This window comes from Lissotriton vulgaris, chromosome 6 (assembly GCF_964263255.1).
Source record: "Lissotriton vulgaris chromosome 6, aLisVul1.2, whole genome shotgun sequence".
Lineage (NCBI taxonomy): Eukaryota > Metazoa > Chordata > Amphibia > Caudata > Salamandridae > Lissotriton > Lissotriton vulgaris.
The window spans coordinates 1,533,617,722-1,533,644,581 of NC_141694.1; the positions used below are offsets into that span (position 1 = coordinate 1,533,617,722).

Sequence of the window (26,860 nt, forward strand, 5' to 3'; positions counted from 1 at the left end):
TGTCGATCTCTCCTATGTCACAAACTGGATACATTTTCTTTTTTGGAAGATGTGGACTTTTTATGGAAAAATGTTTTCATGAGGAGTCGGGTCCTGACATTTCCCAAACCCTACCCCCGAATTACTACGTAGTAAGGAGAGAGAGTAGATAAGAAAGGTTGAGGGTTGGCCATTATTTCGAAATCATCATTGACCCCATCATGCTCCCACACTTTCAGAGGTTGGTGTTTGATATCTCCCTGTCCCATTCATAAACTTTCTCTCGAGTTTAAATATACTGCCCCCCCCCTCCCCCCACCGGGCCTCCAAAACATTCACTCTGATAAATCCAGATAGTCTAGCCACAAAACATAGTAACTTTACAGTGTTGGGGGATCTAAACCTACACTTTGATGAGGCTAATGACACTCAAGCAACCAGCCTTAAACATGACCTGGCCTCTATCCAATGGAGCAAAGGGTCCAGGTCCCAAATCACACCAAGTGTCACTTAATAGACTCAATTTTTACTAATAATGATTATGCCTTACAGGTTTTAATCCCGACGCTCCTACCATGGACGGATCATTTTGTGATCCCCATGAGTCTCAACCCCACACCCTAAATATAAGTCGAAAGAGGCAAGAGATTTGCCCAAACTAAATCAAGATAGCTGGAGACGTATTCTTAGTCTAACATCACTCAAATGGGACACTAATCCTGAAGTTGCTAACAATACGATCTTAGAATGGCTAATCCAGTCTCTAGATCAAAATATTTCCAAGAAAACTGTGAAGCAAAAACCCAAGAACAAATATGCTACATGGTATATACGTCATCTCAGAACGTAAAAAAACTCTATAAGATTAAAGAAAGTGCATGGAGAAAAACCTATGGAGAAAATGAAAAAACATTACACCATGAGAGAGGGAGGATATATCACACTGAATTCTGCCAGGCTCAGGCCCCATACTTTGAAATGAGAATTAACAAAGCTACCAACTCTCCTAGAGAAATCTTTAGAATTACAAAATCTCTGGTGGAATCTAATACTAATCCACCTATAGCTGAACCATCTATTGATATGTGCAATGCCTAGCGACCTATTTTAATACTAAAACTAATGACATCTATTGTTCTTTCAAGGTGGCCAATTACTGCCCTGTTCAAGTGGTCAAGTCAGGATCCCTATTGGATCTGGCACCCTTTAGAATTATTGCCCTTGAACCTGAAACTGATTCCTACCCTGTGGAACGTGGTTCATCTGTCGCTGGAGACGGGAACTGTGCCTCCCTCCCTCCCAGTGGCGTACCTAGGCTTTAGGCCCCTGATCGGAGAGCGGAGGGATGGGGGGTGAGCAGTCGATTCATGCGGCCGCAGGTTAGAGCGGGGGGTATGAGGGTGCTACCAATGGTTTAGGGAATTACCACTCAACTTCTATCAGACTTCCTAGAAGAAAACTCCATCCTTCACACCAAACAAATGGGCTTTCGGCCCAAATATAGCACAGCAACTTTTCTTCTGGCTGCGGCAGCTAAAAGGAGATTAGATCACGGGCCCATCATACTCCTGGACCTCAGTGTGGCTTTTGATACCTTAGACCACTCCACACTCTTAGATAGGGTGGTAAGGCCAGAGTCACAGGAAACGCCCTGGACTGGGTGAGCTCTTTTCTGAGGGAACAAATATTCCAAGTCATTTGTGAGGTTCAACAGGGATCCTCACTTACTCCAACTCCTTTTAATATAGACCAGCAACCACTGATGGACATTGTAGCTCCTTATGGGATTACTACAGTCATCATGTGGACGACGCCCAGCTGTTCTTCTCTCTTGCTCCTAGCTCCCGACACCTTTATCCACAATTGAACCTTGCTTGGAGCAGATGGCCATCTAGATGAATAAGTCTTGCCTTAAACTCAATGGATCCAAAACAGAACTAATTTTTCTGGGAAATAACTCCCTCACTTAACAAGTCCTAGACTGGCTCCCTAGCCTTGGCCTCCTGCCAGTTTCTAAGGCAGTAGATGCGGCTAGAATAAACCCTAAGGATGGAAGCCCACGCGATTAAAATCTCAGCTAGCTGTTTTGGATTGTTGAGGATGCTGCACAAGATCCTGCCCCTGCTCCCACAGAATTGAAGACAGGTAGTAGTCCAAGCCCTTGTCCTCTTGCGGCTGGACTATGGCGACTCACTGCATCTAAGGTCTCCTAAATGAGTGGCATAAACTACAAGTTGGCTGCACGCATATTACTTGGGGTCCCAAGATCCAAATCAGTTAGACAGGGCTTGAGAGACCTTCAATGGCACACCATCTCTCAATGAATAGAATTTAAGTCACTGTGCATCTTCCACCGGGCCCTGTAGGGTCAAGGCCCACCAATCCTTCACCAATTTGTTTGCCCTTACATCCACAAAAGACCCCTGCAATCCTTAAGTCTCTATCTGGCTACAGTCCCCAGTGCTAAGCGCGCCAGAAGTGGAGGACGATCCTTTAACTTAAATGCAGCAAAGCTCTGCAACTCTCTCCGCCAAGCCATTCGAGCAACAGATAAAGTACTGCGCTTTTGAAAAGCCATTAAAACCTGGCCCTTTCAATAGGCATTCCTCCCAAATTGCCTCTCTGTTCTTTAGGTGCACCTATCCAAACTAGCGCTGGGATTCCTCAGGTCGCCATGCGCTCTCCAAATCCCATTGCATAGTATCTCTTGACAAACCTTTCAAGTGACATGTATCTTAGCTCTCCAATAAGGGACTCTTTATGCTCCAGCAATGCTCAGTATGAGCTCCAAGCGTTCCCAGTGTAGAAGAGTTTTAAAAACCTATGTTTTTGTGCAATAAATAATAATATTTTATGCTGGATCCAATAAGCAAATGATGAACTAGTATGATTACAGCTAAATAAGTTTATTATTATGTATGGAACTGTGTTTATTAATAGGAGTTCTGTATGCCACATTTATGTGAAAACACCATTTTGGTTCTGTTTCGGTCATTCGCTCCTGCATTCACCCCCTCAACACCTCAAATCTGGCCCCCCCGTGCGAATCTGCGCTCCCCACGAGCTATGCAGAGCAAAGACAGCTGATCTAATGTGTTTTTCCTCCTGTCCCGAATACAAACGCTAGAATGACCTTTCTAGTGTTCGTGCTAAGCTGTAATTGCCAAGGCATTCCGCTGTAGTTTCGCTGCATAAATAGGTCTTAATCATTTGTACAAGTTGATACTTTAGAATTGTTTCATATTTTGCTCGAACATCTACGGGTGGCAGTAGCACAGAAGATGCTGACTGCTTTCTTAACATGGGATAGTGTTTATGTATTAAGTAGTTATGTTCTAACTTCTGATTTGCTAAAGAATTGTTAACAATCAGACCATTCGTTATGCAAGAATTGTGTATAAGAACCCCTTGTTTTGGGGTAAGTCAGAAGATTTTTGGGCTTTTCTTAATGCTGTTTGTTTTCTTTCTGTTTTGCTGCTCATTTAGGACATAGAATAATTTCAGATTCATGCTGCATTACCTTATTTTAAGATTTTTGTATTAAAACCTTTTAACTTTCCCTTGATCTAGAACTCAATTATTGAGTGGCCCCAATTATTGATTTATACTACTCTTCTAAACTGATGTTACGGAGGGTGCCTTTTTTGTGCACTATCAACCTGGGAGGAGAACAGTCAGAGGTCAAATTTGGGTGATATTAATTTCTGGTTTTCCTGGATACTGGGGTACAGTTCTGCTCCCACACCACCTAGGACACAAGTTGGCCTAAGGATTTGAGAGACATCTAGATCTCCCCAGCAGACACACAGTGAAGGGATGCTACTGCCACAGTCGTGTCTTGGTGTTTGCCCACAATACAGAGACACAAGATGAATGATCTTTTGGGACGGGGCTGAATCTCTGACCCAGCTCACGAACGGCTGCTAGATCTAGAATCGGGCTGGAATGTCCTCTATTCCAGAACTGACCGCATTTTATGATTCTTTTATTCACATGGTAGTGGTTGTTAAAACCAGTAAGGACAGCTTTTTAATAGTGAATGACTAAGGAAAAAAGCAATTGGTTTATTATAATTTAACATGTGCCATTGAGTGTCAAAGGCTGTAGAGCAGCTGGAAACCTTGAGAGCCCTTTAGGAATGGTCCAAAATTGTATTTCCACTTGCCTTTTGTAAGTAAGTATGATATTGCGAATGTAATACACAGAGATGTGTCAAAGGACAGCTACATGACAGACATATATCCGTACAACATACACACGTTTAATTATGGCTTTGTCGAGGACATTGTAGTGCCTTGAAAACCTTGAAGAGAATTATCATGAAATCTGCTGTGCCCCGGGTCTTGCAGGGTAATATATGCCAAAAAATGTACTTTGTTAAGAGGTAGATGCAGTGGATATTACCTAACTTGTCCCCACTCTGCTTTATTGTCGATACAATACCCACCCAACTATGGTTGTCAAAGTTCTTCCACGCTGCGGCAAGAGCATGCATCTTAGTGAAGTAATGCGCCATCGCACTGATTCATGGGAAGCACAGCATATGTCACCATAACGTTAGGCTACGTTTCTTGGATTGTAAAATAAACTTTTGAAGCTTTCCTGCTGTACTCCCACAGCTCCATGTATCCTAGCGACGTAGCCTCATGTTACGGCGACATATGCTGGACTTCCCATGAATCAGTGCGCGGCGTGTTACATCACTATGACGCACGCTCTTGCCGCGATGTGGAAGAACTTTATAACCCCTATGGCCATGTGGGTAGTGTATCGAAAATACGGCAGTTTGGGGGCAAGTTAGGTAATATCCACCACATATATCACTTGGCGATCCTGAGGAGGAGGACTGGAGGGAGGCCATTCAGAGCCCAAGAGAGATTGTCATATGAGCAAGGTGTAGATTGGTCCAGCTCCGGATCCTACTTAGATCATATGGCCAAAGAATGCTCCAGTACCGATTGGGTCAATGTGACACATACCACTGCAACAGGGGCTGTGGGGAGATCGGAACTTTCATTCATATCATTTGGGCGTGTCCCAAAATACAACGCTAATGGGCAGGAGTTTCCCAGATAATGGCAAGGGTGGTGAAACAGCGGGTTCCAGTAGATGCAAAATGGCATCTCCTGGGAGTGACAGGCGACACAAATCGGACTACACATACTAAAAGATCTGGTCCTCGTGGGAAGAATATAGAAATGTAATAGAATAAAGTGGGAGGGATACAAGTACAAGAGGGACCAGGAAATGAGATGCTATGGTACTCTGTTATATATGAAATGTGGTTTCCTTCTGCTCGCCGCCTGAAATCACCCTGTCTTCGTATTACAATAAAGGTGTTTCCACCAACAACTGTTCAATAAAACAGTTAAAAAAAAACATTTCTGAAAGAGATGAGGCTAGTGCCCTGTGTAGAATGTACTTAGCAGAAGCAGATTACAATCCACACAATATTTCGAAAAATAAGTCTGGGGTAGGTGTACCTGCCAAAGTGTTCTGGAGGAGCCTTGTGCTGGAAGTATCACCAGGAGAGCAGATGTCCACAGACAATGAAATGCGAAGGGCATACACATATCTGGATCCTCTGTATTGTGTACCCAGAGGTCTGGTTAGACAGCTAGCAAATCAGCTTCCAGTTCCACCTCTAGGTGAGGTGGTCAAAGCGGAGTCATGCTTCGGGAGAATTCCCACGAGTCGAATGTCAGCAGAATGTGCGCAGAGTAGCCCACATCTCCATACTTTATATTGATCTTGCAGGCACATGCCTGGAATGCTGCTGAAGTCACCCTAGCTCTGGTTGAGTGTGCTTGGACACAAAATGGAGATTCTGTCCTACGCAGGTATATTAGTGGGAGATGCAGAATGCGATAGGTCTGGGAATAACCTGTTACTGAGCTGAGTTAAGTTAATTGCCCCAAAGTTCTGTAACAGATGGTCTGTAGAACGCGAGACCTGGTTTAAGGTAGCAAAAAACTTAAGCGGCGACTAACGTTCAGACTGTGCAACATTTCCTTAGCCCATTGCTCTCCAAACTGGTTGGTGCTACACCAGTGCTACCACATGTATACATATATACATACATGCCGTTGTGGACGGAGAATAAACGGTCCGTTTCAGGTGACATTTCGTCAACATCTTGAAAACAAAGGTAACGCGAGAGCTCATTAGTACCTAGCCCAGATGCTGTTTGGTTGTGAAGGGCGTAGGGCTTGATGCTTGCTAATGGATCTGGCAGAAGATAGTAGGACTAAAGGTCTTCCAGTAGAGCAGCATCATCAGAGGCCACAGGTCCAGAGCGCTTGTTCATCTACCAGGTCAGGACTGGATTCAAATGCCAAGACACTGGGGTGTGCTGTATAAGCCCTTTCAAAAGTAGTTAGTCAGATGTAGTTGATCTCAATAAAAGTATTATCTGACGTATACTAATAAAGTCCCCAATGACCGAAAGGTAGGTTTTCCATGCGCCAAAATGGAAACCTGAGTCAGTAAATTGTCTTGAAAAGGATATGATTTGATTCACCCAGCGAGCAGGCTGAAGTTCCTTGCAGAGCCCGGTGGCAGACGCCTAGCCTTTTGCTCCTGTGTTGTGCTTTTGTGCATCTTTTCCAGACAGTCTCCAGGATGCCCAGCTTCTCGAAGGAGATGAAGGGGTGTACATAGAAAAGCTCCTCAGGAACTATTTCAAGTTAAGCGGTGGTAGTGTGGGTGCGTACCTGCGGAAAAGCACACCCACCTGGGCGCTAGGACTCTCACAAAGTTGAATTATTAAAGAACTTCAGAATCCGCTTGAAGTCCTGCCACTACTAGTACAGTTTGCATAGGTGAATGGAGAGAACCAGGTCATTGAAGCAATCTCAGTATGTAGGGTTCATCTACATGCTATTCAAAGGAGATTAAAATGGATCACAGCACTTCATTGAATGAATGAAAAACACCAAGCTAAATTCTATTAAGTTAAAAAAAAATTGTTATAAGGTGTTGCACAGAGCTCAATAAATAAAATAACGAAAATGTTCTAAAATAGGTTAAAAAGATTTATATTAAAAAAGTGGCGTGCATTTTCTTAAACAGCTTGTTTACAAATTCATACTTCAGCTTCAATTTCATAATAGTTTCAATGCATGAAGCACAAACATTGCCAATAGTACTTGACACATACCTTTAGTTCGTCGAGTGCGGTTCCATTCCGGTTACAGAGTAAAATGCTGCAGATTGTTGTATCATCGGATATTAAATGCAAAAATTGTTTTGAGGCAAGGCTCTCGACACGAACGCTCCTTAGGTGGCCATAGCATGCTGGTGAAGCATGAGTCAGGGAAGCAATCGGCTGAGCACCTGTTCCATTGGGAGAAAATAAACAAAAACGAGCAAATACACTTAATCTGCTTTAATAACGAAACATATTCAACAAATTGTATTTTCAGGAAAAGGTAGTCATCATCATGTGCAATCAGGGTCCATTTCACTACCACGTTACCAAATGATATCTAATAGCAAGGCTCTAGTTTCTTAATTTACATATCTAGAAATAAATCAGTTTATGGCTTCCATTTTTCTCCTTAACAGCAAATATTTCTCACAAATCTTTTTGGAAAACATCTTTATTTTCATTCCAAAGAACGATGCTTTCCTTACCACAGCAAATCCCCATTTAGTCCACACTCTTCTGCATGTTAGCAAACGGTAGAAACACTGCCACCTGGTGGAAACATTCAGAACTCGTACCATAGCTTTAGAAAAACAGGCATTGTAAATGCAATAGGTCTCGCATTTGTTGAAGTTGGAGATATTGGCATTGTAAATGGCAATGTTATTTTACGTATGCAATAAATATGCCCTTCCCACCTTAATAAAATAAAGAACTCAGTTGTGTGTTTTTTCCTGTAGTATTTGGACCAGAACTACGAGCAGCTGTTGACCCCTCGGGTTGTACGGTCCGGGAGGTTTCAAATAACTACTGACGACGAGTCATCTCTCAGGATCTCTTTTACAGAGGTGTCAATCCACAAGCAGATTGCAAAGGGACGCAAGAACGGGGCCCCCGGACCAGGTGGAATACCACCAGCCCTTTACAAGGAGGATCCAGCCTTCTGGGCCACTCAACTAGCCCCGCTTTACTTATCCATCCTAGAAAAGAGCTTTATCCCGGCCTCATGGCAAGGACCGATTCTCATTCCAATCTTCAAAGGCAGAGACAAAAAACCTCCAGGGAACTACGGCTTGATGGCTTTAATTGACAATAAAGCAAAGTACTTCGCAGGCATACTGCTGGACTCCCTACGATCATGGAAAAAGTGAAAGAAGGGGGTTCCCCAGTGGACCATATAAACATCAGACGAACGATAACAATCATGGTCTAATTGCTGTAAAAAATGTATTAGAAAGGATAAGAATATATATATATATATGTCTTGACAAATTTAACTGTGATATAGAAAAATACTAAGGCATTGTGTTTTATTTCCAGATCATTATCTCCTCCCCTCCCAGTCAACAACTCCCAGCCCTGACGAAGGTGTGGCCCACCCGGCCTGTCACCGAAACGCGCGTCGGCTTGTGTTTCCAGAAATACGGCATACTGTGTTACATTAATTAGGGGCCGTACTAAGATTGTCTATCTGGAACAATATTCTGTTCTATGCTACATATTTACCATCTATGTGTTGCATACACCAGAACGATGGGAATGTATGGAAGAATGAAAGTGGAATGATAGAACTTTAGGTAGGATTACTTTTTGAAAATTTGAGAGTATGAGAGTATGACTGAAGTATGAAGTGTTACTGGGTAGGCTCCAAAGTAAAATGAATTTTTGTTACTTTTACCTTTTTCCATTTTCTTATGCATGTTGTGCAATGTCCTAAAGAAAATCATGTGTTATTTATGTATGTAAGTGTTTTCTACACCAGGTCTAAGAGTATATATAAAACAATAAAAATACATATATTTTTGCTAAAAACCTCCTCTTGAGTATATTTGGATTGAGTTAATTTTGTCATGTGCAGTGCCAACTCCTAGGCTTATCACCCCATATATATTGGGATCCTAGTGTCAGGACCACCACATCATTTGGCGGGGTACGTCCCTTGTTCTTTGTCCCTACGATCATGGGCTGAGTCAAACTCAATCATACCACCAACAAGACTGAATTTACAAACACCGGGACAATGGTAAATCTCATTACACTCTCTATCTTGATCGAGCAGGCCGAATCCAACATTAGTCCCGTATACATGGGGTTTATAGACTAGAAATCTGACTTCGATTGTCAATAGAAGGAAGCTGTGGCCGAAACTCTCCCTGCTGAATATTCCTAACAGCCTACTCGGCCTTGCAGCTTTTGAATCATGACACATGGGTCAGGATTAAGATCGGGGACGGTTTGCGTGTGTCACGACCCATAGCAACAACGTAAGGCCTCCAGCAAGGCTGTGTCCTTGCTCCTATGCTTTTGAATCTATTTTTGTCCGACCTCTCTGCAGTTCTCGACTTAGTCAATTCGCATCCACCCAAACTGAGCAGCCTTCGTTTATCTAACCTACTCTACGCCGACGATCTAGCTCTTCTTAGCCATACAAAGATTGGCCTACAACGACTCCTGGAAGAGACCGCCATATACTCCAACAGGAATGGTTTACAGATAAATAAAAAGAAAACCAAAATCCTTGCGGTCCGCACAACTGGGACCAAAAAGCCAGTATGGTCTCTACACCAGGAAAGAATAGAAGCAACCAAATGCCACATGTACTTAGGCGTCCTTTTCAACAACAATGGTAGGTATGTGTGCCAGCTGGCAGAACTAAACAAATCAAGGTATTGCGCTGTCTTTTGCACTTAGATCCATCTACAAAAGACTAAATGGCACTACATTTGCCCCAATTCTCCAGGTGGCACAGGCAAAGGTTATCCCCGCCCTAACATATGTGGTTGAGGCTCTGAAAGGGCGGGACAGCTGGCAACTAGATGAAGCAGTCACAAACATTTAAAGAACGATGTTCCAGCTTCCCTCTTACATGTCACCAGCACAAATCAGACTGGAATTCGGCATCTGCGGATAGGCACTGGCCTGTATGGAGGCTTCCCTAATAAGCTATCACAAGCTTAGGGCGTCTAAGGAAGGCACTCTGACCCACAATTTATGGATTCACTTGAACACAAGTCACAGGTCGGCGGGTTGTTATTACTTGTCCCGAGCCCTCAGTTCTCTTGACTTGAGCCACCTTTGGGACGTACATGTTAGCCAACATGAATTCAAGAGGTTAGAAAAAATCAGTGCAAAATGGCATTCCACTTTAGAAGACAGGGTCCGCCTTTGTGTACAGAATCACGGTTGGATAACTATGCACCTCCCCACAACTGGAACCCCAGAGCTAACTAACAATCACTTTCAATGAACGTAGTAAGCTTCAGTTTTTAAAGCTGAGAATGGGGGTGATTGCCCTTTCCTGTCACTTCCCAAAATGGAAAAGAGACTGTGCCCAGGAAATGTATCTGCTCTGCAACCAAAACAAGGAGGACATAATACACGTGATATGCTCGAGTCCTAATCTCTTAGAATCTAGAAGGGCCCTGTTACGAAGGGGTTGGATTGCAAAAGACATAAGATCTTGCAGAGGAGCGGTCCTGGCTTGCTTTGACTCCTTGAATACTTCCCGGACTATGCCTTGGTCAGATTTATGGATCGCTTCACTAAGAAGCTAGAGGAGGCGAGAATTGTGCACAATGGACAGGCAGGCAACTTGTCTCTTCGCCTAAGACTATCGCCTCCGGTCACTGACCAACAGACATGCTTTAGATCCTCTATTAATGCATGGCATAAGCAAAGCCTATTTGTCTATACTGTTTTCTTATACAAACTCTCCCCCCTCATTAGGTAGACGTCAAACCCTCCTCTTCAATTGAATATAAACCACAGTGTGTCATGGACTGTGATTCAGATAATAGAGGCTTCTATGTTATATTGACTCTTCTTTTTATTCCCAACTGTTTAAACTACAACTCAATTACTTTTTAGATTAGGTTTTCACTATGCTCTTAACTTCATCGCCAAAGTCAGTACCCAATGACATAATGATGTTTTTAAAGTTTATTATCAAAGCGAAGCATCTAGCAATGAATCTATGTTCTTGTACACGGTTGCAATTGTTTTTAACAAATCACGCAATAAAGTAAAGCTGTAGTATTTAGTACAGCATGAAGTACCCATTATTTTGAAAAACTCTTCTGTTTTATATACTTCAAGTAATGCAGGGCAATTTAAATATGTAAAATAACCACAATAATCCTCTCCTGTGCAAATTGTAATGCTATTTGTAAGAAAAACATGCATCATAGAAGAAGTGCATACATTTTTTTTAAAGCACTGCTCATTTTGGAAGACCTGTTTAATAACAAAGATTACTGAATTTTAAGACATGAACAAAATAACATCTTCAAAATGAAATGAGCCAACTGAAAAAGATGACCTACAGCCAATATTAGGAAAGTAAAGAATGAAGCAGCAGACTAACCGTAACACATCACCTCAACGTGGCTCTCCGGGGCGCACTATTTGTGAGAAAAAAAGCCACTGTTAAGGCTGATATTCCAAACTCAATGCCTTCCTATTGCTTCAGCGATGTATAGTGAACGGACTGTGGCTTCTCCAATATTGGAGTTGGAAAGCAGAAACAAAGTCTCTTAGTTTGAAATGTAGAAAACCTTAATAAGCGACCTACCTAATGAACAAGTTACTTACCTTTGGTAACAATATATTTGTAAGAAACATTAGTTAGTATTAGATTCCTTACCTTAGAATATCCTCAGGCGTCAGTCTGGATCCGGAAACTTTTGCGTAGCAGTACCCCTGCGCGTCGGTAGGCGTCGTCTGCAGGCGTCCCCTGCGGCTCCGCGTCCGTCGTTGGCGTCGTGCGCCGTGATGACGTCGCTGGAGTATATAGACGCCGCCTCCGCGTGCTGACGTCAGTTCTTTGCACACAGCTTTTCCGCGCCAGAACACGCAGAGCCATGTGAGAACCAACACTGGTGCCATTTGAAACTAGGGCCCCGAAAGGGATGTCCTTAACCCTAGGTATCAGTTCGCAGAACGGGGAGGATGGGTGGGTTCGGTAAGGAATCTAATACTAACTAATGTTTCTTACAGATATATCGTTACCGAAGGTAAGTAACTTGTTCATCTGAAAGAAACACGTTAGTATTAGATTCCTTACCTTAGAATAGATACCCCAGCAATACCAACCCCGGTGGTGGGTCTGCGAACCAATACATTCCTACACCAGAAAGTCCTGGAGGACAGAACGGCCAAAGAAGCCATCCCTCCGGACTTGACTGTCCAGGCAGTAGTGCCTCGCAAAGGTGTGCAGCGAGGCCCACGTAGCCGCCTGGCAAATGTCCTGCAAGGGGACTCCCCGGCCCAGGGCAGTAGTAGCCGCCGTGGCCCGAGTGGAATGGGCCCTCAGCCCAACAGGAGGCTCCTTCCGAGCCAAGGAGTAGCACGCTTTGATGCACAGAACGACCCACCGAGAGATGGTCCGTTTATGTACCGCCCGTCCCTTCTTCGCACCCACGTAGCCAACAAACAGTTGGACATCCACCCGGAACTGGCGTGTGCGATCCACATAAAATGAAAGCGCAAGTTTTGGGTCCAGACGGTGGAGCCGCTCTTCATCCTTTGAAGGATGCGGAGGCGGGAAGAAGGAGGGGAGGGTGATGGACTGCCCGATGTGAAAAGCAGAAACTACTTTGGGCAGGAAAGAAGGTCTAGTCCTGAGAACCACCTTGTCAGGATGAATGGACAGGAAAGGAAGTTGGACAGACAGAGCCTGGAGCTCACTCACTCTCCTGGCAGAGGTGATGGCAACCAGGAAGATCGTCTTTAAAGTCAGGAGACGGAGAGGACAAGAATGAAGGGGCTCAAAGGGAGCACACATCAAAAAGGTTAGAACTAGGTTCAAGTCCCACTGAGGCATCACAAACGGAACAGGTGGATACATGTGTGTGATGCCCTTCAAGAATCTCGTTACAATTGGGGACTTGAACAAAGAAGGCTGATCAGGAAGCCTGAGAAAGGCTGAAAAGGCCGAAAGGTAGCCCTTGATAGTGCCCAGAGCAGAGCCCTGCTGGGCAAGAGAGAGAAGAAATAGAAGAACCTCGGAAAGAGGGGCAGAAAGAGGATCTACAGCCTTTGCTGTGCACCATGCCACAAATCTGTTCCACCGACAGGCGTATACCGACTTTGTGGAGGGACGCCTGGCTGCCAGAATTACATCACAGACTTCAGGAGGCAAGTCAAATGGCCTCAACTGCCGCCGCTCAATCTCCAAGCATGGAGGTGGAGACTGGACAGGTTCGGGTGGAGGACCGTCCCCTGCTGCTGCGACAGAAGGTCCTCCTGAAGGGGCAGGCGGATCGGGGGACCGACTGACATGCTGAGTAGCTCGGGATACCAGTACCTTCGAGCCCAGTCCGGAGCCACAAGGATAACTTGGGCCCGGTCGCGCCTGATCTTCTTCAGCACTCTGGGCAGAAGTGGTATAGGCGGAAAGGCGTATAACAAACCGCAACTCCACTCGCGCCGAAAGGCGTCGCCGTGCGAGTGCCGTCTTGGAAACTCCAACGCGCAGAACTGATGACATTGCGCGTTCTCTTCTGTGGCGAATAGATCTAACCAAGGCTCTCCCCATTGCAGAAAGAGGCCTTGCGCCACGTCCGAGTTCAGACGCCATTCGTGATCCATCGAGCACCGACGGCTGAGTTCGTCCGCCCTGGCGTTCAGAGAACCTGCCAGGTGTTGAACCGTCAAAGTCACGCCCTGACGTTCCAGCCACTGCCAAAGGCGCAGAGCCTCCTGGCAAAGGGTCCACGACCCCACCCCGCCCTGTTTGTTGCAGTACCACATGGCGGTGGTGTTGTCTGTGAACACCAGCACTACACTCCCGTTGACAAAGGGGAGGAATGCCTTCAGTGCTAGACGAATCGCCCGTAGCTCCAACAGGTTGATATGGAGCCGGGACTCCGCTGGAGACCAGATGCCTCTGATCTCTGCCTCTCCCAAGTGGCCACCCCAGCCCTGGAGGGACGCGTCCGTCACGACAACGTGCCCCGGTTGGGGAAGGGAGAGGGATCTGCCTCTGACCCAATCGCGGTCCGTAAGCCACCACTGCAGTTGTCTCGCAGTGCCCTCCGAGATCAAGACGTGGTCGGACAAGTTGCCCTGATGCTGGGCCCACCGAAACTTCAGGTCCCACTGCAGAGCCCGCATCTGCCACCGGGCGTGATGCACCAGAAGGATGCAGGAAGCCATCAGCCCCAGCAGCCGCAGCGTCAACCTGACCGAAACCCGGGATAGCGGCTGAAAGATGGGAATCAAAGCCTGTATATCCCGGACCCGCCGTTCCGGAGGATAAACCCGAAACTGCGCCGAGTCCAGAACCGCTCCGATGAAAAGGAGCTTTTGAGAGGGACACATGTGTGATTTCGGCACATTGATGGAGAACCCCAGGCCGTGCAAGAGGTCTGCCGTCATCTGAAGGTGGTGGACGACTGTCTGGGGCGAGCCCGCCTTCAACAACCAGTCGTCTAGGTAGGGGAAGACTGAAACCCCTAACCTGCGCAGATGGGCTGCGACCACCGCCATCACCTTTGTGAACACCCGTGGGGCGCTGGTAAGGCCGAAGGGGAGCACGATAAACTGAAAGTGCTCCTGGCCTACCGTGAACCGCAGGTAACGCCGGTGGGCCGGCAGGACGGGGATGTGAAAATACGCATCCTGCAAGTCCAACGCTACCATCCAGTCTTGCGGGTCTAGAGCAGCCAAGACCTGATCTAATGTCAACATCTTGAACTTCTCCTTCCGGAGGAAGCCGTTGACGTTCCGTAGATCCAAGATAGGACGTAGGCCCCCTTTGTCCTTCTTGGGCACCAGAAAGTAGTGGGAATAGCAACCACGCCCTACTTCTGGCCCAGGAACGCGCTCGATGGCCCCCTTGGCCAAGAGGGCCGTAACTTCCTCCTGCAGAAGTGTCAAGTGGTCCCCGACACACGGTGGTTCTGCGGTGGCATGGCTGGAGGAGTGGTCTCGAAGGGGAGGGAGTAGCCCCTTCGGACGAGTTGCAGCACCCACCTGTCCGATGTGATTGTGCGCCAGCGGGCGTGGTGATGGCGAACCCTGCCACCCACTGGTGTCACATGGGCCTGAAAGCACGGACTAGGAGGATTTAGAGGCAGATGCTGCGGGGGGAGGTGTGGCCTGACCCCGCCGTTGACCCTGACCGCCTCCACGGCGGTTTCCACGGCCGCCACCGCGTTGAAAAGATTGTTGCGGCGCGTGGCTGGCAGCACGTGTGGGGACGCCCCTTCCTTGGCCACGAAAGGAGCGAAACGAACCCGTTTGCTGGCGCTGGGTCGAGAGACCCAAGGTCTTGGCCGTGACCCTGGAGTCCTTGAAGCGTTCCAGCGCGTGGTCCGCCTTGTCGCCAAACAGGCGACAGCCATTGAACGGCATGTCCATCAAGGCATTCTGGACATCTGCCGAAAAGTTGGCGGATCTCAGCCAGGCGTGGCGACGAATCGCCACCGTCGTGGACATCGCTCTGCCTAGAGAGTCGGTCGTATCAAGACCACACCGTATGGAATATTTTGCTGCATCTCGGCCCTCAGCCACAGCCACAGCCTTGACGAGTTTTGCCCGCACCTCCATGGGGCATTCTGGCAGCAGTTCCGCGATCGTATCCCACACAGAGTGGGTGTAGCAGCCCAAGAGACAAGCGGTGTTGCAAGACCGCAGTCCCAAACTCAGGGACGAGAAGACCTTCTTGCCATACTGGTCATACCTCTTAGATTCCCGGTCGGGCGGGGCCCACGGGAATGCGGTCTGGGAGGTTGAGGCCTGGATCACCAGACTCTCAGGGGTGGGATGGGTGGACAGGAACTTGGGGTCGTCCGGACAAGGACGGTGGCGTCTGGCCACGTTCCGATCAACAGGCGAACCTGAAGAGGGCCTGGACCACGTGCCCAACAGAACGTCTGACAAGGCTTTGTTAAACGGCAGCAGTGGCTCCTGTGGGCATGACTGCGGTTTGAAGACCTCAGTGAGGATGTTAGGCCTCATGGCCGCAACGGGCAGCTCAAGGTGTAAGGCCTTGGCAGCCCTCATCAACACCACTGAATAAGCAGCTCCCTCCTCCGACGCCACGGAAGGAGGAGAGACAAAGCCAGGGTTAGGAGAGTCGTCCAGACCACTGGCCTCCCCCAAACCGCTCCCGTCTAGCCTTATGAGTGAGAGCCCGGCAATCGACGCAGGCGTCCACGTCGTGGTCGGGGCCCAGGCACCGGAGACAGAGTCGGTGATGGTCCGTGACCGACATCGTGCGGTCACAACCGTCACAATTCTTGAAACCGGGCATCCTACCAGGCACCAAAAGAGATTTAGAAAGTTAACAAACTTGGTCAAAAGACCGGAGTACTGCTCTTCGGATCTGCGCTTACTGGTGCGGAAAAAAGAAGAACTGACGTCAGCGCGCGGAGGCGGCGTCTATATACTCCAGCGACGTCATCACGGCGCACGACGCCAACGACGGACGCGGGGCCGCAGGGGACGCCTGCAGACGCCTGCAGACGACGCCTACCGACGCGCAGGGGTACTGCTACGCAAAAGTTTCCGGATCCAGACTGACGCCTGGGGATATTCTAAGGTAAGGAATCTAATACTAACGTGTTTCTTTCAGATAGAAAAGTATGTGGAAGGCACGGGTAGTTAGGTGGTTTCTACTAAAACAAGCATTTGGCATTGGCTTATGAGCTGGAGGGTTTTGTAGCAAATAAGAAAACAGTTTACGAAACACTACTTTTAATACAGTAACTGCCAAGGTATTGGTCACATGCTTACACCTCATGTCACCCTGGCCCCAGGGCCAGGAAATCTACAGACCACATCTTATTGAAAAAGATTAATACGTTTAACAGTCAAATCCACTCACTGAGGCCAGGATTTTCAAATTTAAAAAGGGAGAGAGGTGATATACTTTGCAAAAAGAGAGCAATTATACCTCTATGCTACAGGACTACCTTCAACCTTTGCCTCATTCATTCAAAGGTGAGTGCAAATTGGATGTAGTGCCTCAAGCGGCATGTACCGGCTTTGAGAGGAGACACTGCCCCACCCAAAGGTACTTGTGCATGAAAAAGATTCGACGGGACTATGCCATGAATTAACCGCCCTGACCTGCAGGCTGAATGTTATGTGAAAGTCTCTCCTTAAGGGGCCATTATTACTATAATGACAAATTAACTTCAGGCAAAGTACCATCATCAACTCCAGCATAATCACAAGTGCAAGTAGTTCAGGAAGCGCACAAAGTGTGTGCAATGTAAAGCAGTAACTTTCTGAAAACATTTAATATGCTCAGACACAAAGCATTGCACTACGCCTTTACATTGCTAAAGGAGTCAACTCCTTTGTACACATTAATTCCAGAACTGGAAAGTAACGCTACCTTCAAAAGCAATGTTCTGAAAGCATAGTTACAAGAAAACCTCATGTTTGCATTTTTAGTTATTTTTAGAGGTTTAACCTAATGAGACAATTATTGAAAGGGAGGAACAGAGGCGTGAATAAGGGCGGGGACCATTACAAACAAATCAGGATCGTTTTCAATTATCCGTATTTTGATTTTTTTTTGTAAAGCCTGTGAACAAAGTAAACAACGCTAATATGAAACACCTGCTGCAATGGTGCCTTAGCGTTGGGAGGGGCAATGGCAGTATAGACTCCACGTTAAAACAAACAGTGCTGTGAGAGTGCGTAGTACAGGCTGTCACTAGGGTCACTTGGGACCACTTTTGGCCACCTATGGTACTGCACCCTGCAATATGGCTAGGGAAAGGATATGGAGCAGCTGTGAAAACTGCCAACTGGGGATTTGGGGAACTGTGTTCGAGTTGGGTGTGGACTGATTGTTTATTTCCCCCAAGGGCATGGATAGGTGTGCTATATAAATAAAAGCAACTAATTTAAAATAATAAAATAATTAACATAAGAATGTGTTTGCAAAATACCAAAAACGAGAAAAGCAACAAAAAAAAAACCGAGTAAAACAGCACAGGCCTGGGAGGAGTAGTGGGGTCCTGTGAGCAGTGTTGTGGGAGGGGTGTGGGGGAGGCACGGAGATAAAGATATGCGACTAAGTTTCATTGTACAAGTAAAGAGAAGTTAACAAGCTAAGCAGCAGGCCAACAAAAAAAGTTCTTTCAAAGTATGAATAACCTGAACAGTAAGAACACATGTAAGAGGGCCAGTCCTTATTAGAGGATTCACAATTTCAAAAGGATGAACTACTAAGTTTATTCCCCAATGAAAAGCAAGATTTTCTAAAGGACAGCAACAGGAACCATTGAAAAAGATGGGTGTTTTTTCAAGCCCATATCCTAGATGCAGCATGTTTCAAAGAGATAGCACAAGCGCTGCCTAGGCGAGACCTAAAAAACCAAACAGATGGATAAACTACTCTAGTCTAGTGCTAATACACGACCCATGGCGCCCCTCGCCATCGACTTTGGTTAAATAATCTGACTAAAATTACAAATATGAAGACCCACCCCGTTTTGGCATAAATATCAATTTACCAAGGATGCACTGATGAAATGTGGGAATGGAGGCAATCAGTTTGGTTCCTACAGCCCTAAAAATGAATGGTTAACGGTATTTAATATCTCGAGTAATACATACTTTGTGAAATTGCAGCTGTACAGTGGATGCAGCTGAACCCCAAAGCGATAATATGCATAAAGAAACACAGCAGTGAAATGAGTCTTCAAAAAACATGACTTATAGGCATTTAACTTGACTGACTGCAACAAACGATGAATTCTCAACCTGGCAGAATTTTCAAACTGAACACCGGATCAGAATTGGTAGAATCATCATCAGAGCCATTACAGGGACTGAACAGGCTGATAATCGAATCTATAAGTGCTGCGAGGTCGGTTGTATTGGAAACAAGTATATACTCGTGTACTGGGAGTGCCATGGAGATCAGAGGTGGGGTCTAACTATGAGCCATATTTTGGGGATGACAAGGGTCCTGCCAGCAGATCTCTTTCCAAAGATGACGTTTATGGTGCCCAGGATAGCACCAGGAGGGAAGCCCAAGTACCGGTAGAATTCTTAGCTACAGGGACTGAAAGACCACGAGGGTTGTAAGAGACAAGGCTATGAAATGCTTAAAACCAGCAGAGAAGCTCCCATCTCAAATTCTCGCTGCTGGTATGAAATGCCAGAAAGCTGTAGGGAGAGATGACTACAAAATGGCCGTAGAAAGACACATGAAATGTGCTAAGCTGCAAACAGCAAAGTAATGAATTAACCCCAAGGACAAGAAACCGTCTTCTACTGAAAAAGCCTGCTATGGAATTTGTGGAACCCTCAGCAGATGCCAAGGAACAATCTTAACTTAAGCACAAGAAGTGAGCAGTGCAGCCTTCAAGATCAAACTAGTGATGTACAGTAGAAGCGGTGTGGTGCGTGCTTTCAAGGCTACCGAAAGGTCAAAACGAGGATAATGGTGCTGTTCAATCAAGACCATTGTTGAAGGAATTGCAAAACGTGCAAGAGGAACGTTTTTAATTCTTCACATACATATATGGCTTATGATTGATAATGAGTCAATCCCACACACTGCATGCACTTGAAATGGCACCTGCTCCCTCCAGGAAGCCAATCGCCTGCCTACCTCAGCTAGCTTGGCAGGTAAGAAACATACTAAGTTGACTATTGGTGGGCTCACAGCCCTCTCGGGAAATGAAACAACATTAGCAGATGGCTTGCACAATCCAGTCTGGGTGATAGTGAACTGCATTTAAGACACTCTGTTGGGCTTGCCATCAAAATAAGATTTGGGGTCTAATGTAGAGCAACTTAACACACTCCTAGAGCACAAAGAATATAACATTAGAAGGGATAAAAATAACAGAACTATACGAAGCAACACACGGCTGACCTTGGCAGCAATTGGTGCAATAGCAAGCGTAGTAGAATTATTGCTGCTGCTGCTACTGTTGTCTCCTGAAGGTCAGCAGGTCTTCGGTTGTCGTAGGTAGAGGTGGAGGGTGTTACAGGTCCTGGCGGCACGGTGGGAGCAGGACCTGCCTCCGGAGGTTGACAGAAGCGATCAGAACAAGAAACACCTGCCTCTAAAATTTAAGTAAGGTCCTACACAAGGATCCTAAAATATCAATGGAGCCAGGAACCTACCATTCAGAGCCAGATATCAGAACAATCCATCATAGATTTTTTATGCAAATGTATTATTCATTTTTGTGATTTCAAAATTTCATGTGCTGATATTACAAAATACAAATAAATATAAGTTCATCATTCAAATATGAGTTAAAACATACATTGTTCAATGCCACATATACTGTCCCACACAACCCGAGTATCTCTCATATACACAATTCACCATACACAATCATACAACCATTCTTTCACACATCAGACATGAATAATCCCACTAATACAGAGCCGCCATCGCATGAATTGATAGAGATGTAATACAATTCATTAAACAAAGGGGTGCTAGGCAAAAAACAAGAGTAAGGATTGATGATGGATTAAACAATTCTGTTGCCCACAGGAACCACGCCGACGCGCGTTTCGGTGTACCGACCCAACCGGGCCACACCTTCGTCAGGGCGACGATGAACCGCGGGGAGGGGGACGGAGTATCTTTATCTAATCATAACAGGATCAGGGAATGCATAGCTGTCCTTTCCAAGTTTGGATTTAAAAGGCACTCTGTATCGGCCGTCTTCTTCACGAGACCCGCGGAGACAGTATCCCTGGGTTTGGAGATTCTCCCAGTCCTTTTGCTAGTCACACTCAGTTCTATATGTCTCCTTGGCCGTGAGCTCCAGAGGGGTTTCTAGGGTGAGACACCACAGTTGATAGGCCCGTAGAATTCACAGATGGGACTAGATTCCCCGATAATTGTGACGGTCTGTATTTTACCAATGGGTAGCGATCCAATTAATCTCTTGGCCATTATGTCTCTATTCATATGCGCAAGGGGTCCACAGGCGGAACTGGTTCCATACTGTGTAATAATCGATAAAATTTTAGCAGGATGTATTTAAACACGTCGTCTTCCGAGGTGGACGAACGCCACTATCCAAGAGGACACGTCAGGACTGCCTCCGGAGGTTGTTCCACGGATGCGCGGGATCGTGGCCAGGGCGCGGTTGGCAGAGCGGAGTTTCCTGTTGGGTACGTAGAAGGAGAGTCGGTTGTTGAGATAGGCTGGTCCGGTCTTGTGGAGAGCCTTGTGTGCGTGGATCAGGAGCTTGAAGGATTCTCCTTTCGACGGGGAGCCAGTGCAGGTTCCTCAGGTGGGGGGTGATGTGGTCGCGGCGCGGGACGTCGAGAATCAGGCGTGCAAAGGCGTTCTGAATTCTCTGTAGTCTCTTGATGAGCTTGGACGAGGCTCCGGCGTAGAGGGCGTTTGCGTAGTCGAGTCTGCTGCTGACTAGGGCTTGGGTGACTGTTTTCCTTGTGTTTGTCGGGATCCATCTGTAGAGCTTGCGGAGCATGCGGAGGGTGTTGAAGCAGGCGGAGGAGACTGCGTTGACTTGTTTGGTCATGGTGAGTTTTGAGTCAAGGATGATTCCCAGGTTGCGTGCGTGGTCGGTGGGGGCCGGGGGGGTCCCCAGTGCTGTGGGCCACCATGAGTCGTCCCATGCTGAGGTGGTGGACCTGAGGATGAGGATCTCTGTCTTGTCTGTGATCAGCTTGAGTCGGCTTTCCTTCATCCAGTCGGCGATTGCCTTCATCACCTGGTGGAGGTTGGAATTGGCGGTGAGAGGATCCTTGGTGAGGGAGAGGATCAGCTGCGTGTCGTCGGCGTAGGAGATTATGTTGAGGTCGTGCTGTTGGGCGATGCGTGCTAGTGGTGCCATGAATATGTTGAACAGCGTCAGGCTGAGGGAGGATGCTTGAGGGTCGCCGCAGATGATCTCGGAGGCCTCGCACTGGAATGGGGGGAGGCGGACTCTCTGAGTTCTGCCGGAGAGGAAGGAGGTGGTCCAGTCCAGGGCTTTCTCCCGGATCCCTGCGTCTTGGAGTCGCGTGCGTAGTGTGTGGTGGCAGACGGTGTTGAAGGCGGCGGAGAGATCCAGGAAGATGAGGGCCGCCGTCTCGCCTTTGTCTAGAAGGATCCTGATGTTGTCTGTGGCGGCGAGGAGAGCGGTCTCAGTACTGTGGTTGCTGCGGTATCCTGATAGGGAGGGGTCCAGGATGTTGTTATCTTTGAGGTGACGGGTGAGCTGGGTGTTAACTATCTTCTCGATGACCTTTGTTGGGAATGGAAGCAGGGAGATGGGCCGGAAATTCTTGAGGTCGCTCGGATCCGCCTTACGTTTCTTCAGTAGGGCGTTGATCTCTGCGTGCTTCCAGTTCTCAGGGAAGGTGGCGGTCTCGAAGGAGAGGTTGATGATTTTGTGCAGGTGGGGTGCAATGGAGATGCTGGCTTTGTTGAAGATGTGGTGCTGGAGAAGGTCGGACGGGGATCCAGAGTGGATTGTGCCCATGGTCTTGATGGTGTCCTCGATGCTCACGTTGGCCCAGGTTGTCAGGGTGTCGTGGGCGGTGGGTACGGTGCGGCGAGGTCTGCAGCGGTCATCCGGGGTTTGAAACTGTCATGAAGTCGGTGATTTTCCGGTGAAAGAAGGTGGCGAGGGAGTTGCACAGGGCTTGCGATGGTGGGATGTCGTTGGCACTGGAGCTGGGGTTGGAGAGTTCCTTCACGATTGTGAAGAGCGTGGTGGTGGTGGTTGCAGATGGCGTCTTTGTGGGCCGCGCGGCTGTCTGGTGTCTTGTCGTTGTGCCATATGTTCTCCAATTTCCGGCAGGTGCTTTTAGAGTCGAGGAGTTCCGAGGTGAACCAGCTGACTCTTTTGCTGGTGTCTCTGTTGGTGGGTTTTTTCAGCGGGGATACGGAGTTAGCGCAGTCGTTCATCCAGCGTTCGAGGGTGAGTGCTCCCTCATCGGGGTTGGTGGGGTTAGTCGGAGGATTGAGTATGAGGCTTGTCTGTAGTTGTTCTTCAGTGACTTTGCCCCAGCAGCAGCGGGGGGTCTGTAGGGTGCAGTGGTGTGTGGGGGGTTTTCGGAAGGAGAAGTGGATGCAGTGGTGGTCTGTCCAGGTGAGTTCGGAGGAATGGCTGAAGGTGACGTGGGGGCTTGAGGAGAAGATGGCATCTAGCGTGTGGCCGGCGATGTGGGTCGGCGTCGTGACGAGCTGTTTCAGTCTGAGGTTGGCGAGGTTGTCGATCAGGGTGGAGGAGTTGTTGTAGTTGTTGTTCTCCAGGTGATAGTTCAGGTCTCCGAGGAGGATGTAGTCGGTGGAAGTCAGCACGTGCGAGCTGTTGAGGTCGGCGATGGAGTCGAAGAATTGAGGCCGGGGTCCTGGCGGTCTGTAGACGAGGGTGCCTCTTAGGGTGGTCTTGGGGTCAGTGTGGATCTGGAAGTGCATGTGTTCGGTGGTGCTGAGGGGGTCGTTGGTGTTTGTTGAGATCCTGATGGTGTTTTTGTGGACGATGGCGATTCCTCCTCCGGCCCTGTTGGTGCGGTCTCTGCGGGTGATCTTGTACCCGTCTGGGATGGCTATGGCGATGTCTGGTGAGGAGGCCTTGTTCATCCAGGTCTCGGTGAGGAAGGCGACGTCCGGTGATGTGGTGTCGAGTAGGTCCCAGAGTTTGACGGCGTGTTTGTGTGCGGAGCAGGTGTTGATCAGGATGCATCTAAGCTGGTTGGGTTCCGTTGTGGCAGGCTTCTTGGCGCTTTCAAGGTAGGAGAAGCTGCAGTTCCGGCAGGTGAAGGGACCGTGGGTGCGCTTCGCACAGCCTTGCAGCAGGTGTGGGTCCTTCCTGCGTTGAGAGCGACGAGGGTGCTGGCGTCGTAACGGAGGCGGTCTTCATGGCTGGTGCGGGGGCCAGGGGTTCTGGCGCTGGGCGTGGTCCAGGCGCGGAAGGGCGCAGACGGGCTTGCCTGCGCGCGGCCGCCATATATGGGGAGGTGGGGAGGGAGGAGCAGCTGGGAGGCGGAGGCGAGGGACGGGTGGAGCAAATGAGCGTGGAGCCGCAGGGGAGGCTGCGGCGGGGACGGTCGAAAGGAGACCGGCGTGGGGCACAGACTCGAGAGGGGGCACAGCAAAGAGCACAAGGGGTACAAAATCAACGGGGCACAGAAGGCACAGAAGTCAGCACATGGGTACAGTGTAAACGGAGGCACAGAAGTTAGCGAGGGGTACAGAATAAAAGGGGACACAGAAGCAAAGCGGCGAGCGGGGGGCAGGAGGCACAGGCAGTTACAGGCACACACAATAAAGCGGGTACAAACCTAAGGCCACCACTGGCCACCAGGGATGAGGCACAGGTGGAAGCCTGCGAGTGGTGGAGGGCCTCGATATCACCGGCGGCAGCACAGACAGCGGGGATGCAGGCGGAGCTGCAGTGGGGGGGCGACCTACCAGGAAGGTCAAGGGTCGCTCTCCTCACCGCTACGCGGCCGCCATATATGGGGAGGTGGGGAGGGAGGAGCAGCTGGGAGGCGGGAGGAGAGGGACGGGTGGAGAGACTGGGCGCGGAGGGGGCGGGCCCGCAGGGGAGGCACCGGCGGGGACGGTGGAAAGGAGACCGGCACGGGGCACGGACTCGAGGGGGGGCACAGAAAAGAGCACAAGTGATTTTACTGTGAATTTGTATTGTCCTAAAATTGACATCCCTAGGTTTTTTGAAAAGCTATTGAGTTAACGCCAACATGAAGTGATTTTGGCCAGGACCTTCGACACTATCTGTTGGAAATGACTATCTTTTGTGTGGCGCATTAGAAGGCAGGATGCTTCTCATTAATTCAATGAAGTGCTGCAAGCCGTTCTAATTTTCTTTGAATAGCATGTAGATTAACCCTACACACTGCGTTTGTTCCAATGACCTGGTTCTCTCCATTCACCTATGCATACTTCCCAATGTAGTGGCAGAACTACAAGTGGATTCTGTAGCTCTTTAATAATAAGTGTTGTGAAAGTACTAGAAAACAGGTGGGTGTGCTCATCTGCAGGTACACCCCACTGACAGTTTCATTTTTCTGGCAGCCCTCACTATGACAGCTTAACTTAAACTACCCATACCTGAGTTACTTTCTTTTGTACACCTCATCATCTCAATCCAGAAGCTAGACATCCTGGACACTGAAAAATATGTATAAAAGCACAGCACAGGAGCACATGGCTAGGCATCTGCCACCGGGCTCTGCCAAACAATATCACCCTGAACGATATCATATCCTTCTCAAAACAATTTATTGACTTGGGTGTCCATTTAGGTGCACACAAGATTTTTGCCCGGACTGTTTTTGCTAGCTGTATTATTCGGTGCACTTTACCCCAGCTAACTAGAGGTAAAGTGCAGCAACCATTGTCCTAATCACTACAGTGACAGTATAAACATGACTGCAGGCCTACCATGGTAAGCCGATTGTGCAGTTTTAAAATTCCAAATTCAACCTGTCAAAATAACCCCTTTTGACCGGTCTAAACCTTCCTTTAAATTAGAATAAAATATAATAAGTCACCCATAAGTAGGCCTTACTGCCATAAGGCAGGCAGTGAAAAGGTCCCAAAAGCTATTTTCACTGTAGCATGGCTGGTTGTTCCATAGTGAAGAATTGGTCTGTGTGCCTGCAGCCTGCTTCCAATAAACCTCTGGGCTGGGTGTCAGCTATTTTGTGCATATGCTCTAGACAGTCCGAACACAGGAACGGCTGGGTATGATGAGATATATCTGCATATTGATAGTCTTCCTGGGCAGGGAGAGGTGGTTCACACTTTCATTTGAATAAGTGGTGTCCTGCCCTCACACAAAGGGCTGATATACAGTCCACTGGTAGTCTTGAGCCTAGGCTGGGTTGAAAGGGATCCTTGTACACTTCAGAGATCTCTTTTGAAGTCACTCCCTACTGCAGACACTTTTGGGTATAAGTACCAGGGCTCTAGCCCTATCAAATCAGTACCCTACTGGACCTGGCAATAGCCACTCTGCTGTGCAGGACTGTTCTGAGGAACGAATTCCCTGCTTTGTTGAGCTGCCGTGCTGCTTGCTGGCCTCTGCCCTCCCTAAGGACCAATTATTAAACTAGAGTGACTCCAAAGGCTTGTTGGTATGCCCCCTGATCTCCCCGAGGTCTCTGGGAGAAAAAAGATCTCGCTATCTGTTTTTTGCCTACACTACTGCAGAGGCGGTTCTGTAAGATCAGTGCTCCACAGGAGCCACGGTCTTAGTGTTTTGGGAACTACACCGCTGCCCAACAGCTGCGGATCAGGGGACTGTGATTAACTCAACAAAGCCTTCCCTGTTTGTACTCCTGTAGACTCTGTCATTGGTGAGTCCAACAGCTGGCTTTGATCAAGAATCAAAGCATGTCTGATTGTTAGCATGGTTAGCTCTACAACCAGCACTACAAGTGCTCGTGAACAGCCCAGACCTGATTGCCAGTTCATCAACTTCCCAAAAGGCTTCAGCACTCTGTGCTCAACACAAGCATGATCTTCATCCCATTGCAAAGAAGAGACGTTCCCCATGGTCCGTGTTGTCTGACACCAGCGCGTCTGCCCTGATGCCGCCACAGCATCTCTCAGCACGGCCCTCGTTCTTCCCAATGCATCATCCAGATAACCAAGGGTGGGCCAGAGACACAAGGATTATAGCAGTTTCCCCCTCCTAAAGGACCACAGTGCCCGACAACGTGGGGTCCCCTCAGAGGCCCGACGACACCCCTCCTCCAACAGCACTGGCATAGGAGCTGACAGATGCCCTCAAGGTACTGTGGTGTAGCTGG

General features: G+C 48.0%; 1 protein-coding gene across 1 annotated transcript in view; it reads right to left on the bottom strand.

The window, feature by feature from the left end:
* The window catches only part of MKKS (MKKS centrosomal shuttling protein), a 159,196-nt gene that overhangs the window by 19,070 nt on the left and 113,266 nt on the right, over nt 1–26,860 (bottom strand). The window contains exon 4 of the mRNA XM_086927715.1: nt 7,139–7,314. Within this exon, the coding sequence (XP_086783841.1) occupies nt 7,139–7,314 (176 nt within the window). The remainder of the gene's footprint in view (nt 1–7,138; nt 7,315–26,860) is intronic.